Source organism: Mucor velutinosus (assembly GCF_035048745.1).
Source record: "Mucor velutinosus strain NIH1002 chromosome Unknown tig00000093, whole genome shotgun sequence".
NCBI classification, from domain to species: Eukaryota; Fungi; Mucoromycota; class Mucoromycetes; order Mucorales; family Mucoraceae; genus Mucor; species Mucor velutinosus.
Genome location: NW_027041907.1, coordinates 1,165,581 through 1,179,921, shown reverse-complemented (window position 1 = coordinate 1,179,921; position 14,341 = coordinate 1,165,581). Strand labels below are relative to the sequence as shown.

The window sequence follows — 14,341 nt, the reverse complement described above, 5'->3', positions numbered from 1 at the left end:
TTTGTCCTCATCGTAATGCAAACATCAAGTGCGCATCATTTGGCCCAAAAATAGACGGCCTTCGTCAAGCTGACAGACATGTAAACGGGGCAGCAGACATTTTGATTGTATCGCACACAATTGCTGTGCCATTTGCTATAAAATGGCTTTGCATCGATACGGCTACTCCTAATTCCAACATTTTGAATGCTGCTCTTTTCAAAGCACAATCAAATTACATGACATTTGTCAATTCTGCATTTCGCCCAAACACGTGTGTTCAGGATTATACCGCAAAATTAGTTTTTGCAGCAAAACGACCGAGAATATCTGATGACAGGCAGATCACCGGCTTGAAAGAGGATCAAAATGGTCCCTGAAAAAAAACAGAATTTTAATTTATACACCGAAAAACGATCGTCAGATGGCCTCAACTGATGTAAATGACGCTTTCAAATAGACTAGCGATTCACTCGAAACAGCTACTGTTCTGATGAAGCATTTTTTCAGGACATTTAGTTTAGATGATACTAAAGGCTAGTTTGATTAGATTTAAATTATTTCCACACAATGAATTGAGGTCAATGATCCACCAGACGCATCACCGAATGCGTAATCGACTTGCATCAAGTTGGCCCAAACATACAGCTGCTTCAGTTTTAGGAGACCTCGTTCGCCTTTATTTTTAACCATCGAATAAGATGGAATGTTTCCATTCAGATCCATTTTATCTATAAGGCTAGCACACTTTAGATCCCACTGCCTCTAGTTCAATCCAGATTTTGGCTAAAATGAAAGCCCTTTTAGCTCTGATTACTGCTGGTGTTCAATCAAAGCTATTTTTGGTCTACAACAAATCCATTTGTTGTGTATCACAATAACCAAAAAAGATTTCTCTCCCCTATACTTCTTTTCATTTTGACTCTTACCCCTATTTTCCGATATCATGTCGCATCAAAGTCAACTAGAGGCTATCAACCAACAGATACAGTCGATAGATGCTTCTATTGCCATGCTCAAATCAGATAGACAAGAGCTAATAGCACGAAGAAGCACATTACTAGACACAATGGCGCAGGCAGCCATCCAATCCAACGCCCAAGGTTCAGACACAAACCGATACGATTCCTCAGATTTTCCATGGTCTCATCAGTTGAAAACACTCGCTAAAGACTATTTTAACATCTCGTCATTCAGAAGCCTGCAACTCCCAATCCTCAATGCTGCACTAGAGCAAGAACGCGACCTATTCATCGTCTTACCAACAGGTGGAGGTAAATCCTTATGTTATCAGTTGCCAGCGCTATTGGAAGATGGATTCACGCTTGTCGTTTCGCCCCTGGTATCGCTAATCAAGGACCAAGTGTATCATCTGCAGGAAGCCAACATTCCATCTGTCTACTTGACTGGATCATCCACCAAAGAAGAAGTAAACACGATACAAGACGGCATGGTGCCAAAACAGAACCAAGCCACGCCATTCAAGCTACTCTATGTCACACCAGAAAAGATTGCTAAAAGTAAACGCTTTATGGCAAGACTGAACAAGGCTTATGATGCTGGTCAACTCACAAGAATCGTTGTCGACGAGGCGCATTGTTGTTCACAGCAGGGACACGACTTTAGGTACGATAGTGTGCATAGCTCGCATATGCTGGATCATGGCATTGACAATCATCCTCTCTTGTAGACCTGATTACAAGCAATTGAATATACTTAGAGTAAATCTAGCCATGGCCATGGAATGAGGTGTTCATGTACACTTACTCAACATACCCTCTATAGACAGTGTTTCCCAAAACCAAGATCATGGCACTCACAGCAACCTGCCCATGGTCAGTGATGAAGGATGTGATGAGAATCTTGGACATGAAACAGCCTCAAGTTCCAAACGGCACACTGGTGTTTAGTGCGCCACTTTATAGTATGTGTGTTGGCATTATCAGCTACTAGCCCATAGTTACCTTGCATCTATTTAGGACCAAACCTTGTGTACAGTGTGGTACAACGGCCGGATTCAGCGGATGCAACGATCCGACACATTACAGACTGGATATTAGAAAACTATAGAAATCAATCTGGCATCATTTACTGTCTAAGCAAGAAGGACACCGAGGTTGTGGCAAAGAGTATATACAAGGAGAGTAAAGGAAAGATCAGATGCGGTACCTATCATGCGGATATGGATGAGGAAGACAAGGAGATGATCCATCAAAACTGGAGAGCGGGGTCCATCCAGGTGATTATAGCTACCATTGCATTTGGTATGGGTATCAATCATCTGGAGACAAGGTTCATCATCCACCACTGCATGTCCAAGTCAATGGAAGGCTACTACCAGGAAAGCGGAAGAGCTGGACGTGATGGTGAAACTGCACAATGTATAATCTATTATCGTGGTACAGATGGTAATATAAAAGTATAAATATGAAAACAACAGAGACGTTTCACTCACACTGTGTAGCTATGCGATTGTCCTCACTGTTAGTGGGCGAAGTCAGTGGATTGCATGGATGTAAGTGTTGCAGCTGCTGTCGAGTCTATGTCTACTCATGAATGTGCAGTGTATGAAATGGTAAAGTATGCTCAAAACTACAAGACGTGTCGCAAAGTGTTGTTTGAAAAGTACTTTGCATTGGATTCTTCTGTGAGCTCGGAAGATGCGTTGGTAAACAAAATTACACCTGATCAGCCTTGTGGCATTTGCGATAATTGTACACGCCCCGAAGGACAAATTGTAGTAGAGGACATTCGTTCAACTGCTGAAACTATCATTCGCCTGTGTACCGTTTTACAACAACATAACGAAAGGGTGACAATGCCTAAATTAGTGCAAATGTTGTTGGGCAGAGGACTAGGTATTGTGAAAACTCGCGTCATGAATGACAAGAGCATCCAGGTGCCAATTCGCAAATACAGCGAATACGTATGTTGCATGTTGTGTGTAGAGAGAATCTGTTTCTCACTGCTCTCTATTTGCAGGATATTGAACGTATCCTGAATCATTTGATTGCAGAGAACTATCTCAACCAAGATTTCTTACTCACAGCGTATTCCAGCATCTCGTAAGATGGGTGTGCATTTGTAGTTGGTACCTTTATTGATCTGCAATTTAGGTATATTATCGTGGGTCCATTGGCTAATGATCTGATTGCAGACCCCAATATGGCGCTTCGCTTCAGCTTCCTCCAGACTGAAATGCAGTTACCAAAGAAGCGTAAAATGAAGGGCACTGTAGCCACAACAGCAGAGGTGATTGATTTAAGTGATTAAATAAAGAAACCTATTGTCTTGACTATTTGTGAAACACATGTACAGAAAAAGTGTATTTCCCCAACAGTTTTTTTTTTTTTTTAACCTGGGAGTCAGCAGGTGGATGTGAGTGAATGTCATATAAATAAATACAGCGAGAAAAAAGGGGGCAACCAACAACAACAATAAATAGGAAGGCTGATCATTTCCGAACACTATACCTTTTTTCTTCTCATTTCCTTCTTTTTCATATTCTCTGCTATGCTTGCCTCTGATTTAAATAAAAGCAAATTGCGACCTAGACTCAAGGTTGTTTCTACCAAATACTCTCAATCAACACCTACCACAACACATGTATACCAAGAGGACAGCGATCCACCCTATTCTCCTGCCGATTCATCTAGCTCTTTCATGTCGTCCGTCTCTGGTATTGCTGAGAAATCAGCCTCAGAATTGGGCTCGTTACTCAAAAATGCATATAAATCGCTTAGAGAGAAGGAGAAAAGTGAGTGCTACATCAACAAGAAATTGCATTAAAAATGGTTTACTCATTAAAACGCATTACATACAGATTTGTTGTTGGCTGCAGAAATAGGGAAATCGCTGCTAGAACATAATCAGAATCTGAAATCTGACTACGACAAACTACTACAAAACGCAAAAAATTGTCAATTCGATACTCGACATGAGCATCAAGAATACGAAAACAACATGCGACTTATTTCAAGCAAAAAAGCATATGATGCCATCATTGAGTCGCTGGAACGCAAGAATCAAGACCTTGAACATATGCTAGAACACACACAGCAGCATTTTGAATTAACCAATCAAACCAACTTACAAAAGCAACGGAAACTAGAAGCAGAAATTGAAACTTTGAAGGACAATTTGGACTTGGCCGCACAAAAGGTACAAGACTTGGAAGAGAGTAGACTATTCCAACAAGAAAGAGCCAGACAATTAGACGAAAAAAGAGATTATGAACAGCAACAGAACGAAGATTTAGAATTGCTGGAAGAACTCACCATCAAGATGGAGGAGCTATTCATTGAAAACAAGCATTTACAGCTATCCAAAAAAGCCGTTGAGGAAAAGTTGATTATATCACTAAGAGATTTGGATTCCCTTCGTCGTGATTTCGAGAACTTTGAACTGACAAATCAGTGCTACGAACAACTGCAGGAAGCATTCGAAAGACAGACCATTCACATCAGGGAACTGAACGACAGTCTGGAAGATCATCGACTTGTCTTGTCATCACTACGAGACAAAGGGTTATGGTCACCGCAACAATCAAATACACCAAGCGTATCAGGCCATCATTCTGTGTTCTCAACATGTGTTTCAAAACAGAGTCTCATGGGCGAATTGGAAAACGCTTGGTCCAAGCATTGCTTGACGAAAAGTAAATCCGATAGCAATCTGTCCACGTTGTCAGGCAAATTATTCGATCTCGCTAGTATAACAGAACGTAACCTTACCTCATTTTATACCGCTCCTGCCGACTATGCTCTAGGAACAATCCTTTCGACTATGGGTGTTGATGATCGCAGTATGTTGGATGAAGCAGAACATTTTTTAGCAGCCTCTGCAACGAGCACAGATGACTTGTTTGGACCTGAAGGCACAGTTAATCTGTACAAGGAAGTTGATTTATACCCCAATTACCACTCATTACCATCATTGACAACCACCTCCACCAAATTACAATATGAAGATCAACCCAAGAAGGGTCTTATTAACCACATCCTGTTTCAAATCCGCTATGTATTTCGCTCAATATTCCGTTGGTGTCGCTTTGCCATCATTCTGACCACTGCTATTTTTATCAACTTATGGAAAGGACCTGACTTACTTTTGGATAAGCAATACTGCTAAGACCCCCATACCTTCATTTTTGCACATGTACAATAGAGAATAACGTTACCCCAAATTTCTTTCCTTAGTATTTCCTGTATCAGCCAGACTTTATGTTCACACGATGAACGACTAATGTATTTATATGCATCTACATTTTTACTCCCTTCTTTTCAATCAGTCATTCCCCACTCACTCATTCACTCTCATACACTGTAATTTATATGACAAATCCTGAATAAAACTAAAATACTTAATGCTATCCAGTGCTTGTTAAAAGATGTGGATTCATGCGACCAGTAAATTGTAGGGGTAAAATGCCTGATATCGTGTAACATCCAAAGCAAGTAGAGATGATGATATGTTACTACAATAAAGAAGATATGGTAGATTAATGCGCTAATAAGAGTACTTGAAAAGCGCGCTCTACGTTATGTAAAAATAGTATGCGCATGATAATCAAGTGGCTGGTGTATGCCATTGTGTAAGATAGGCATTATTTGTTATACAAGACTCGCTATGTATGAAGACATGCATAGCAAAGTATACATGTTATATTTCTCATACATGCAAAATTATTTCTCCTTTGACGTGGTTTGCAGATACATACGTACATACTCCAATAACAGATGGTCAGTGCTGATTGCAATTTACGCCATTCCATTTTGAAGAGTTTTCCTTGTCTATTTTTAAATATCTTTTTTAATAATTGCTTCATCATGACATTGTCTACATTTGTAAATGTTGGTCCATGCTCGTCTAAAAGAAAAAAAAAAGCTATATTGGCTACAGCGTTTAGGTCATGCATGATGTATATACACATTGATGAAAAAACACAATAAACAATCCACAAGAAAGCAGTGTCATGCAAATTCTCGTTCTATTACACTTGAAAAGTAAGAAAAAAAGTGTTTAACATGTACTTGATACGACGCATTTATAAATTGCACCAGTGTACATGTTAATAAAGACCTATAATACTCATACGTAGCCCGCTGCTGAACAGTATCTCTGTATTGTTGAGGGGCGCATTGCTGCTCATATTAGCCATAAAAGAGTATATCTCCATGCCTCGAGATGATGCCAAAGCGTCAGCATTCGTTAGCTCCGAGTACAATACTGATGACTACAGATCGTGTCAACAACATATTTTTTTTTAATTGTCCTCCATAACTGATTTCGTAGGAATATCTTATTGTAAGCAATTGGCTCCTCTAAAAGCAAAATATTCGTAAAATTTGTATGGCATTACCTTCAATACAGTAAGATCCGATCATAGCTTTCAAACTTTCAAGTAACAAATCCGAATAACAGCCATAATGCTTACTTTCATTGCACCGTCAGCTATTCTCTTTTAATAAATAGCTGACAAATTTGAATTTGGATTCTTTTTGTAAAAGGAAACGTCTAGTTTGTATCTATCAATAGAAAACAACATGGCATATTACTATTATGTATCGGTACGGCGGTAACGCCAGCTGAAAAGCGAAATAATAGATTCTTGATCACTTCAAAATTTCTTGAGACTAGCAAAAATACTTAAATTTGGTATTTTATTACATTTCATTGCTATGGGGTCTTATCCAATCAGATCGCTTGAAAGCGGTCTACATACACCACAAATCCTGGAAAAAATTTGCGAGGGTTTCCCTCTGCTTTGATGTGAGGCAAAATTTTAAGCTCCGCTATATAGCAATATAGCCGTTACTATCATCAAATTTCCCTCAGGTGCTAGAGCATGCCTTACTTACACCACCTAGCTTTAAGTTCAGGCATTGAGACCCTCAATCATCACTAAAGTAAGTAGCGATAACCAAGTGGAGGCGGCCTATCTACCTCCTAGCCTCGGATAAAGTCTTGTTGAGCTTCAGGGATAGGCACATCCACACAACGTAAAAAAGGTATGCTTCAAAGAAACATAATAATAAAAAAAGAATGAAGAAAAGAACATGCTACAATACTATAGGAGTATAGTAGTATGTAAGCAAAGAAGAGACACTCACACGAAGCGAGTCAAAAAAAAAGCATAACAAGCACAACATCAAAGATGTTCAGAAAAAGCTCGTTGCTGTTGCAAGAAAAATGCATACATGAGCAACGTGCATGGTAGTAATAGTCGGATGTAAAGCAACATGGCACAAATACGCACAACTGCAAAAGCAACAGTGGTATTATAAGTTTGCGATACAACATAATGACTAATAATGTCTCATGTAAAGCTACAGGGGAAACACTACCAACAAAAGAAAAGAAAAGAAAAAGAAAAAAAGCGCAACAAGGCAAACATCATGAATGCATTATCACGAGAAAGGAAGCAATCATATAAGCGTTCAAAGAAGTTTTATATCATTGCAGCCGGAAGAAATAAGATATCTACCACTTACCACAGCCATACATACACCAGAAGAGTATAGGCAATCACTGGAGACAGACCACAGAACGAGCATGCACCAAATACAACAGTAGACCAGAAAAGACAGATTAGCAGCATCAACACCAGCACCATAAAAGAATCAAAGAACGAGCGACACCAGAGAACGAGCATACACCGAATACAGTAGACCAGGAAAAACCAGATTAGCAGCAGCAGCAGCAGCAGCAGCAGCAACAGCAGCAACACCAGCAACACCAGCACAATAGAAAACCGAAGAACGAACGCCATCAGCAGAGACCAGACAATGACCAAAAAAGCAACCACTAGACATGATAAACCAAAGAAGCAGGCAGCAGAGATAAAAAGAGAAGTAATGGCAGCAGCACTCACGTCAAATAGGCAAAAAAAAATTATCGAAACCTAATAAACAAATTTATTTAGTGCTGATTCTACGTTTTCCAGTGCTAGTTATCGAATGGTACCTACTATATTCCTCTTTAAAGAAGCAGTATCATGTACTCGTAACAGTGCAAGACCGTGCCATTAAAAGCTAGAGTGTTGTTTTCAATCAAAAGGGTTCCAAAACCAATATGGTTTGATACTAAACGCGTTTTGCAAAAAGGATAAAAAACGGAGGTATAGAATACTGAGAGGACGCCGTATCCGACGTCACGACCAGTAGATTCGGCCTCAGTCTTCTGCCGTGGTGGCAGCCGTAAATGCTGCACTTTAATTTGAAATTGTGCAGTGGGTATTTCCGTGTTCAGATTTGACTTAATTTCAGATTCTCTAAACGTTTTTCCTAAATTTGACTATGAAAATTGTCGTTGTTATACTTTATTTTCTAATGCATCTATAAAGAGTCAATAAAGGCGCATCGATTGATGCTGGTTATATTCAGCTTTCACTCCGAAAATTATGAGCAATTTGCAAAAATATGGAAACAACATTTTTGTGAATATGTCAACATTTAGCATATAAAAGTTTCAAAACAGCAGTTTCCAATGTTGCATATCATCATTATAATGAATTTGATCTAGTATGTATCATAAAAAAAGTCTTCATTTTTGGGATGAAAAACGCGATCGTTTGATTTTCAAAAATTTTCCCTTACTAATACTCATCCAAAAATGAGGATTTTGATAAATTTGCAATGACCTGACAAAAATTGAGATAAAGCATCAGTAAACAAAGCATAATCAAGAGGAGTCGTTTGGTGCTATTTCAAGCGCTCAAGACGCTTTGTGGCATGAGTTATTTGTGTTTGAAAATAGTTAGATTTAGACAGAATTTGACCTATAAATAAGGCGCTGTAGGTTGTACTGCCAAACAAGTCAATAAATAGCATCAGTACTTGATGGTTTAGATATTCAGCATTGTACGAAGCTTAAGCCTTAGGTGATAAATGCTTTTATTGTAATTCTGAGGCATAAATCTTTCTTTTTGAAATGCGCTATTACAGTAATTTGAAGACTTGAGCGTCAGTGATATTATACAAATTTGGGCCTAACAGCTTATTTGGATTGAATGAGATGCTCGTTAGATCAGCAGAACACTTTTGATGGTCGTCCAAAGCGGAGATACCATATCTAACCGTAAAACTAGACTTAAAGCCTATCCACAATGTTGGGCACTCATAATTATTAACGAGAAATGACTGACAATAGTACCAGACACGTTGAGTGAGTCCCAATACAATATAGGGAACTGTTGCATACAAGCATGCATCTTAGGCTACATTCACTTTCTCCTCAAGCCACCTTTTACAGTGTAGCAGCATAGATGATGTTCATCGTATCACATCACATCTATGTTTACAAGTCCAGTCAATTGTGTGTGCACAGGTGCCTCAGGAACTACAATACATTCAATCTCCCCAATGTCAAGATATCGAGATCCACCTACACTACATGAAACATATCGACTTAGGTGGCCTCTCAACAAGCTATACCAACAATCCATAAGGCCCCAGTGGCCTGCTATTTATATACCATCTCAACGTAGTAGTCATTGACCAGGGATCTACCATATTTAAGCAAGCTAGATGCCCTGTAATAAAGAAGCTTTTTGCTTTCGTTTTAGATACAGTTGACACCTGATTATTATCATCGACTTATTATTACGAATTCATCAGGAACAAACTGTAATGAAATAGCCACCTAAAAACGACCTCATTAAAAGCCGGAATTCAACAAATATCACTTATTCAAACTCATGCTATTTGAATTTATTAACAGGTAGAGATTAGGTCAGCCCAAATGGGCCGAGTAGAAATATATACTTTTATGCTTGTTCGCATATTTTTTCCATACTTCTATATGACATTCATAAACTATAAGAGCCAAGCAATTATTTTATACCTTTTTTGAGATTATTTTTTTGAGCAATACCATTGTTTACATTCAATTCAATATTAACAAAAATTTTAAATTTCAAATTATATATTATGCCTCCAGCCAACACCAATCTCGATGTTAACGTACTTGTTTCTGTCAACAAACGTTTTATCAACAGGGCAGACGTAAAAACTGTTTTTCAAGCAAAGCATGACTGGAACACACCTGGATTGTGCTTTAAAGGGAAAACCGTTGGCCGTTCAACAGTCAATGAAAAGGTCAAGTACCATGTTATTTTGGATGAAGCACCTGGTATCACATTGTCCCTTTCCCGCGGTTGCCTCAAATACATTCGACGACTTGAGTCTAGCACTTCCAGCAGCGCCAGCACTCAAAGCATCCCTGATAGGCAAAAACCGAGGATATGCTATCGAAGGGGACAACGAATAGGAAGAAGAAATTGATTTGACTTCTGGCGGGTGGACCGAAGGTCAAGTATATGTCGACAGCCGTTTACGACAATCTGGCTCTGACTTTTGCTCCAAGTCCACACTAAGCATGAACTATGCATCAGTTTCTTCCCCTTTGGACTATTCCTTGTTCTTCTTGCCTTTATATCACTTTCATTTGATCATAGGAAACACTAATGTTCATGCAAGAAATATGCTTGATTCTTGGACCTATATCACTTTTGCCGAGTACTTGATGTGGATTGCTCTGTTGACCGTTATGACAGTGGTCAAGCATGGTGACCGCAAAACTTACTGGAAGCAAGGATCTAGTCACTTTACGATGACAATAGATTTCAGCGAATATATGCCATTCAAAAGATTCAACGATATCATGAGAATGCATGTTTTTGAAGTTCCCGGCAAAGAAAACCAGCTAATCGACCCCACTTTATCAAATCCGATCTACGATTAGCGCTTTTAACTGCCATATGCCCATGTGCATCTCACCAGGGAAATATTTGGTGATAGATGAATCAATGAATTAATGGCTTGGTATAGGTATGCCAAATATAAAGAAGGTCCCTCGCAAGCCTCATCCTATCGGCCAAGAATTCAAAACGCTGGCTGATTGCCATACGAGCTGCATCCTCAGAATGGACACAGTCAGCGACCCAGTATCTGAGTTTGGCAATGAGCCTGGCATGAAGAAGTTGACCGCCACCGTTAAGCGTTTGGTGCAACCCTGGTTTGGTAGTGGAAGAACGGTAATTGCTGACTTTTGGTTTGGGTCTCCAGATATGGTCAAAATGCTTTTCAAACTTGGCTTGTTCTTTATCATGCAAGTGTGCAAGCGCCGCTACTGGCCTCGTGGAATGCCTCAAACAGACATTGTGGAAAAGGTTGAAGAAGCCTATGGTAGCTGCTACACCATGAGCAAATGTCTAGGTAATGGCAGTAGTCTATTCACTTGTGACTATCGCGATCAAAAAGTCAAAGCCTTTGTCTCATCATGTAGCACAACAATACTTACTGGCAAGAAGGTGCTCGAAGGAACTCACGTTAGAATAATTACTATTCAAAGGCCCGAGGTTGCAGAGGAATACGAGACACACAAAAGTAAGTAGATAGTAGCAGTATATAGTGGCATGCAAATTTACATTTTAATTTTAGGCTCTGTCGATGCTGCAAATAATTTGAGAGATAATATGGCCTCGTATCACGATATCATCTCAACTGAGAGGTGGAAAATGCGCTTTTTTGGATTTTTCTTGGGAATATGCGAAGCAAATGCCTTTAGTTCATTTCGGGTCTTTGCCAATGATGGAAAAAAGGGCATATCACATGCTTCTTTCAAGGATATATTGGCATGGAATGTAATGAAATAGCCACCCAAACGCAACTTAATTGAAAACCAAAGTTCATCAAATAGCACTCATTCAAATTCATGCTGTTTGGATCTATTAATGAAAGCGCTCAAATGTACATCAAAAAACCATTCAAAAATACTAAAGTAAAGATGCATGCTTATATCGCACATCGTGTGAATGAATCACTCCTGATCACAGTGTATTCAATCACACCCATGATGGTCGCAATAAGTGATGGTATCTTTATCCAAATAGAATCAAATCAATAACAAGCATATTCACATATGACAATTATGCCCTGCTGCCATAGTTGCACAATATCCCAGATAAAGGATTCCATACTTCAATAACAAACATCACACTTTAAGCCATCAAGGTTACATTAAATCATGCTATGACGATAGCTCACCCAAGCCCATCAAGGTTACTCAAATCGACCCTTATGGCCAGTGCTCCTGCATTGATTACCACTTTAAATCAAACATCAACAACATTTGCCAGATATCGCAATAGCAGCACCTATTGCTCTCTATCATCACTAATCCTACAAGCTAGATGCAAATGTATAAATAATCTTTTTTTTTACTCAATTCCAGGATCTTCAGTTCATTTTATACACAAAATAAAATACAGTTGATTTCTATTGTATTTTACTATTGCTTTATTTTTTTTTGTGAAATCTATTTAAACCTGATTTCACTGCATGGAATATGCTGAAGCACTGCCAAAAGCTGGCTAATATCAACGCCGAAGAAGCAGAAGAAAGTCGAAGACCACTCAGAAGATGCATGACTCATACGCTTGTGTCAATGAGTCGAAATAATGGAAGCAAGCGTGTTCGATTATCTTGTAAGACTTGCCACATGTCAGGTAACAGTAGCACCAGAGTCGAGAAATCGTGCAGCTGCAACCCCGACACACCAATTTCTGAGGCTTGCCATAAACAACATTTGCATGATATTTGGAAGCTCCAAGCACAACTAAATAATTCTTTATAGTTGTTGAAATGCTTTAACTTTTTTTAATTGAGTTTTTTAAAGTTGTACACAAGTTATTGTTGGTAAAAGAATCGGCCCATTTGGGCCGATTGGTTTTTACTCAAAACTTCCCTCAGTAAAATGATGACAGTAAAGTCAGTTTTTGACTTTTTTCAAGAAAACCAAAACGTACTGTATGCAGAAAGGTTTAAAGCTTATCTAGTTAAATTTAATTTTTACTGAGAGCAATATTCATAGATGAAGCAGTTTTTATCGAATCGGCCCAAATGGGCCGATTGGGGTAATTTGTACTTGTTAATAGATTCAAATAGCATAAGTTCGAATAAGTGATATTTGTTGAATTCCGGCTTTCAATGAGGTCGTTTTTAGGTGGCTATTTCATTACAGTTTGTTCCCTATATTGTATTGGGACTCACTCAACGTGTCTGGTACTATTGTCAGTCATTTCTCGTTAATAATTATGAGTGCCCAACATTGTGGATAGGCTTTAAGTCTAGTTTTACGGTTAGATATGGTATCTCCGCTTTGGACGACCATCAAAAGTGTTCTGCTGATCTAACGAGCATCTCATTCAATCCAAATAAGCTGTTAGGCCCAAATTTGTATAATATCACTGACGCTCAAGTCTTCAAATTACTGTAATAGCGCATTTCAAAAAGAAAGATTTATGCCTCAGAATTACAATAAAAGCATTTATCACCTAAGGCTTAAGCTTCGTACAATGCTGAATATCTAAACCATCAAGTACTGATGCTATTTATTGACTTGTTTGGCAGTACAACCTACAGCGCCTTATTTATAGGTCAAATTCTGTCTAAATCTAACTATTTTCAAACACAAATAACTCATGCCACAAAGCGTCTTGAGCGCTTGAAATAGCACCAAACGACTCCTCTTGATTATGCTTTGTTTACTGATGCTTTATCTCAATTTTTGTCAGGTCATTGCAAATTTATCAAAATCCTCATTTTTGGATGAGTATTAGTAAGGGAAAATTTTTGAAAATCAAACGATCGCGTTTTTCATCCCAAAAATGAAGACTTTTTTTATGATACATACTAGATCAAATTCATTATAATGATGATATGCAACATTGGAAACTGCTGTTTTGAAACTTTTATATGCTAAATGTTGACATATTCACAAAAATGTTGTTTCCATATTTTTGCAAATTGCTCATAATTTTCGGAGTGAAAGCTGAATATAACCAGCATCAATCGATGCGCCTTTATTGACTCTTTATAGATGCATTAGAAAATAAAGTATAACAACGACAATTTTCATAGTCAAATTTAGGAAAAACGTTTAGAGAATCTGAAATTAAGTCAAATCTGAACACGGAAATACCCACTGCACAATTTCAAATTAAAGTGCAGCATTTACGGCTGCCACCACGGCAGAAGACTGAGGCCGAATCTACTGGTCGTGACGTCGGATACGGCGTCCTCTCAGTATTCTATACCTCCGTTTTTTATCCTTTTTGCAAAACGCGTTTAGTATCAAACCATATTGGTTTTGGAACCCTTTTGATTGAAAACAACACTCTAGCTTTTAATGGCACGGTCTTGCACTGTTACGAGTACATGATACTGCTTCTTTAAAGAGGAATATAGTAGGTACCATTCGATAACTAGCACTGGAAAACGTAGAATCAGCACTAAATAAATTTGTTTATTAGGTTTCGATAATTTTTTTTTGCCTATTTGACGTGAGTGCTGCTGCCATT

The 14,341-nt window shown here is 38.6% G+C and overlaps 3 protein-coding genes across 3 annotated transcripts; all 3 read left to right on the top strand.

Moving 5' to 3' along the window:
- Positions 1-925: 925 nt before the first annotated feature.
- Positions 926-3,252, top strand: ATC70_002132 (uncharacterized protein; the record flags this gene model as incomplete). Its single annotated transcript, XM_064821514.1, has 8 exons — positions 926-1,605; positions 1,670-1,700; positions 1,765-1,903; positions 1,959-2,387; positions 2,444-2,494; positions 2,544-2,905; positions 2,962-3,044; positions 3,096-3,252. 8 exons carry the CDS (start codon positions 926-928, stop codon positions 3,250-3,252), a joined length of 1,932 nt encoding a protein of 643 aa, XP_064681200.1.
- Positions 3,253-3,492: 240 nt separating this feature from the next.
- EAF1 (chromatin modification- protein VID21) lies at positions 3,493-5,109 on the top strand (the record flags this gene model as incomplete). The annotated part of the gene is made up of 2 exons (XM_064821513.1): positions 3,493-3,736; positions 3,803-5,109. The coding sequence occupies 2 exons, from the start codon at positions 3,493-3,495 to the stop codon at positions 5,107-5,109; spliced, it is 1,551 nt and encodes a 516-aa protein (XP_064681199.1).
- A 5,701-nt stretch (positions 5,110-10,810) lies between these two features.
- On the top strand, positions 10,811-11,374 carry ATC70_002130 (uncharacterized protein; the record flags this gene model as incomplete). The annotated part of the gene is made up of 1 exon (XM_064821512.1): positions 10,811-11,374. The coding sequence occupies one exon, from the start codon at positions 10,811-10,813 to the stop codon at positions 11,372-11,374; it is 564 nt and encodes a 187-aa protein (XP_064681198.1).
- Positions 11,375-14,341: the final 2,967 nt, after the last annotated feature.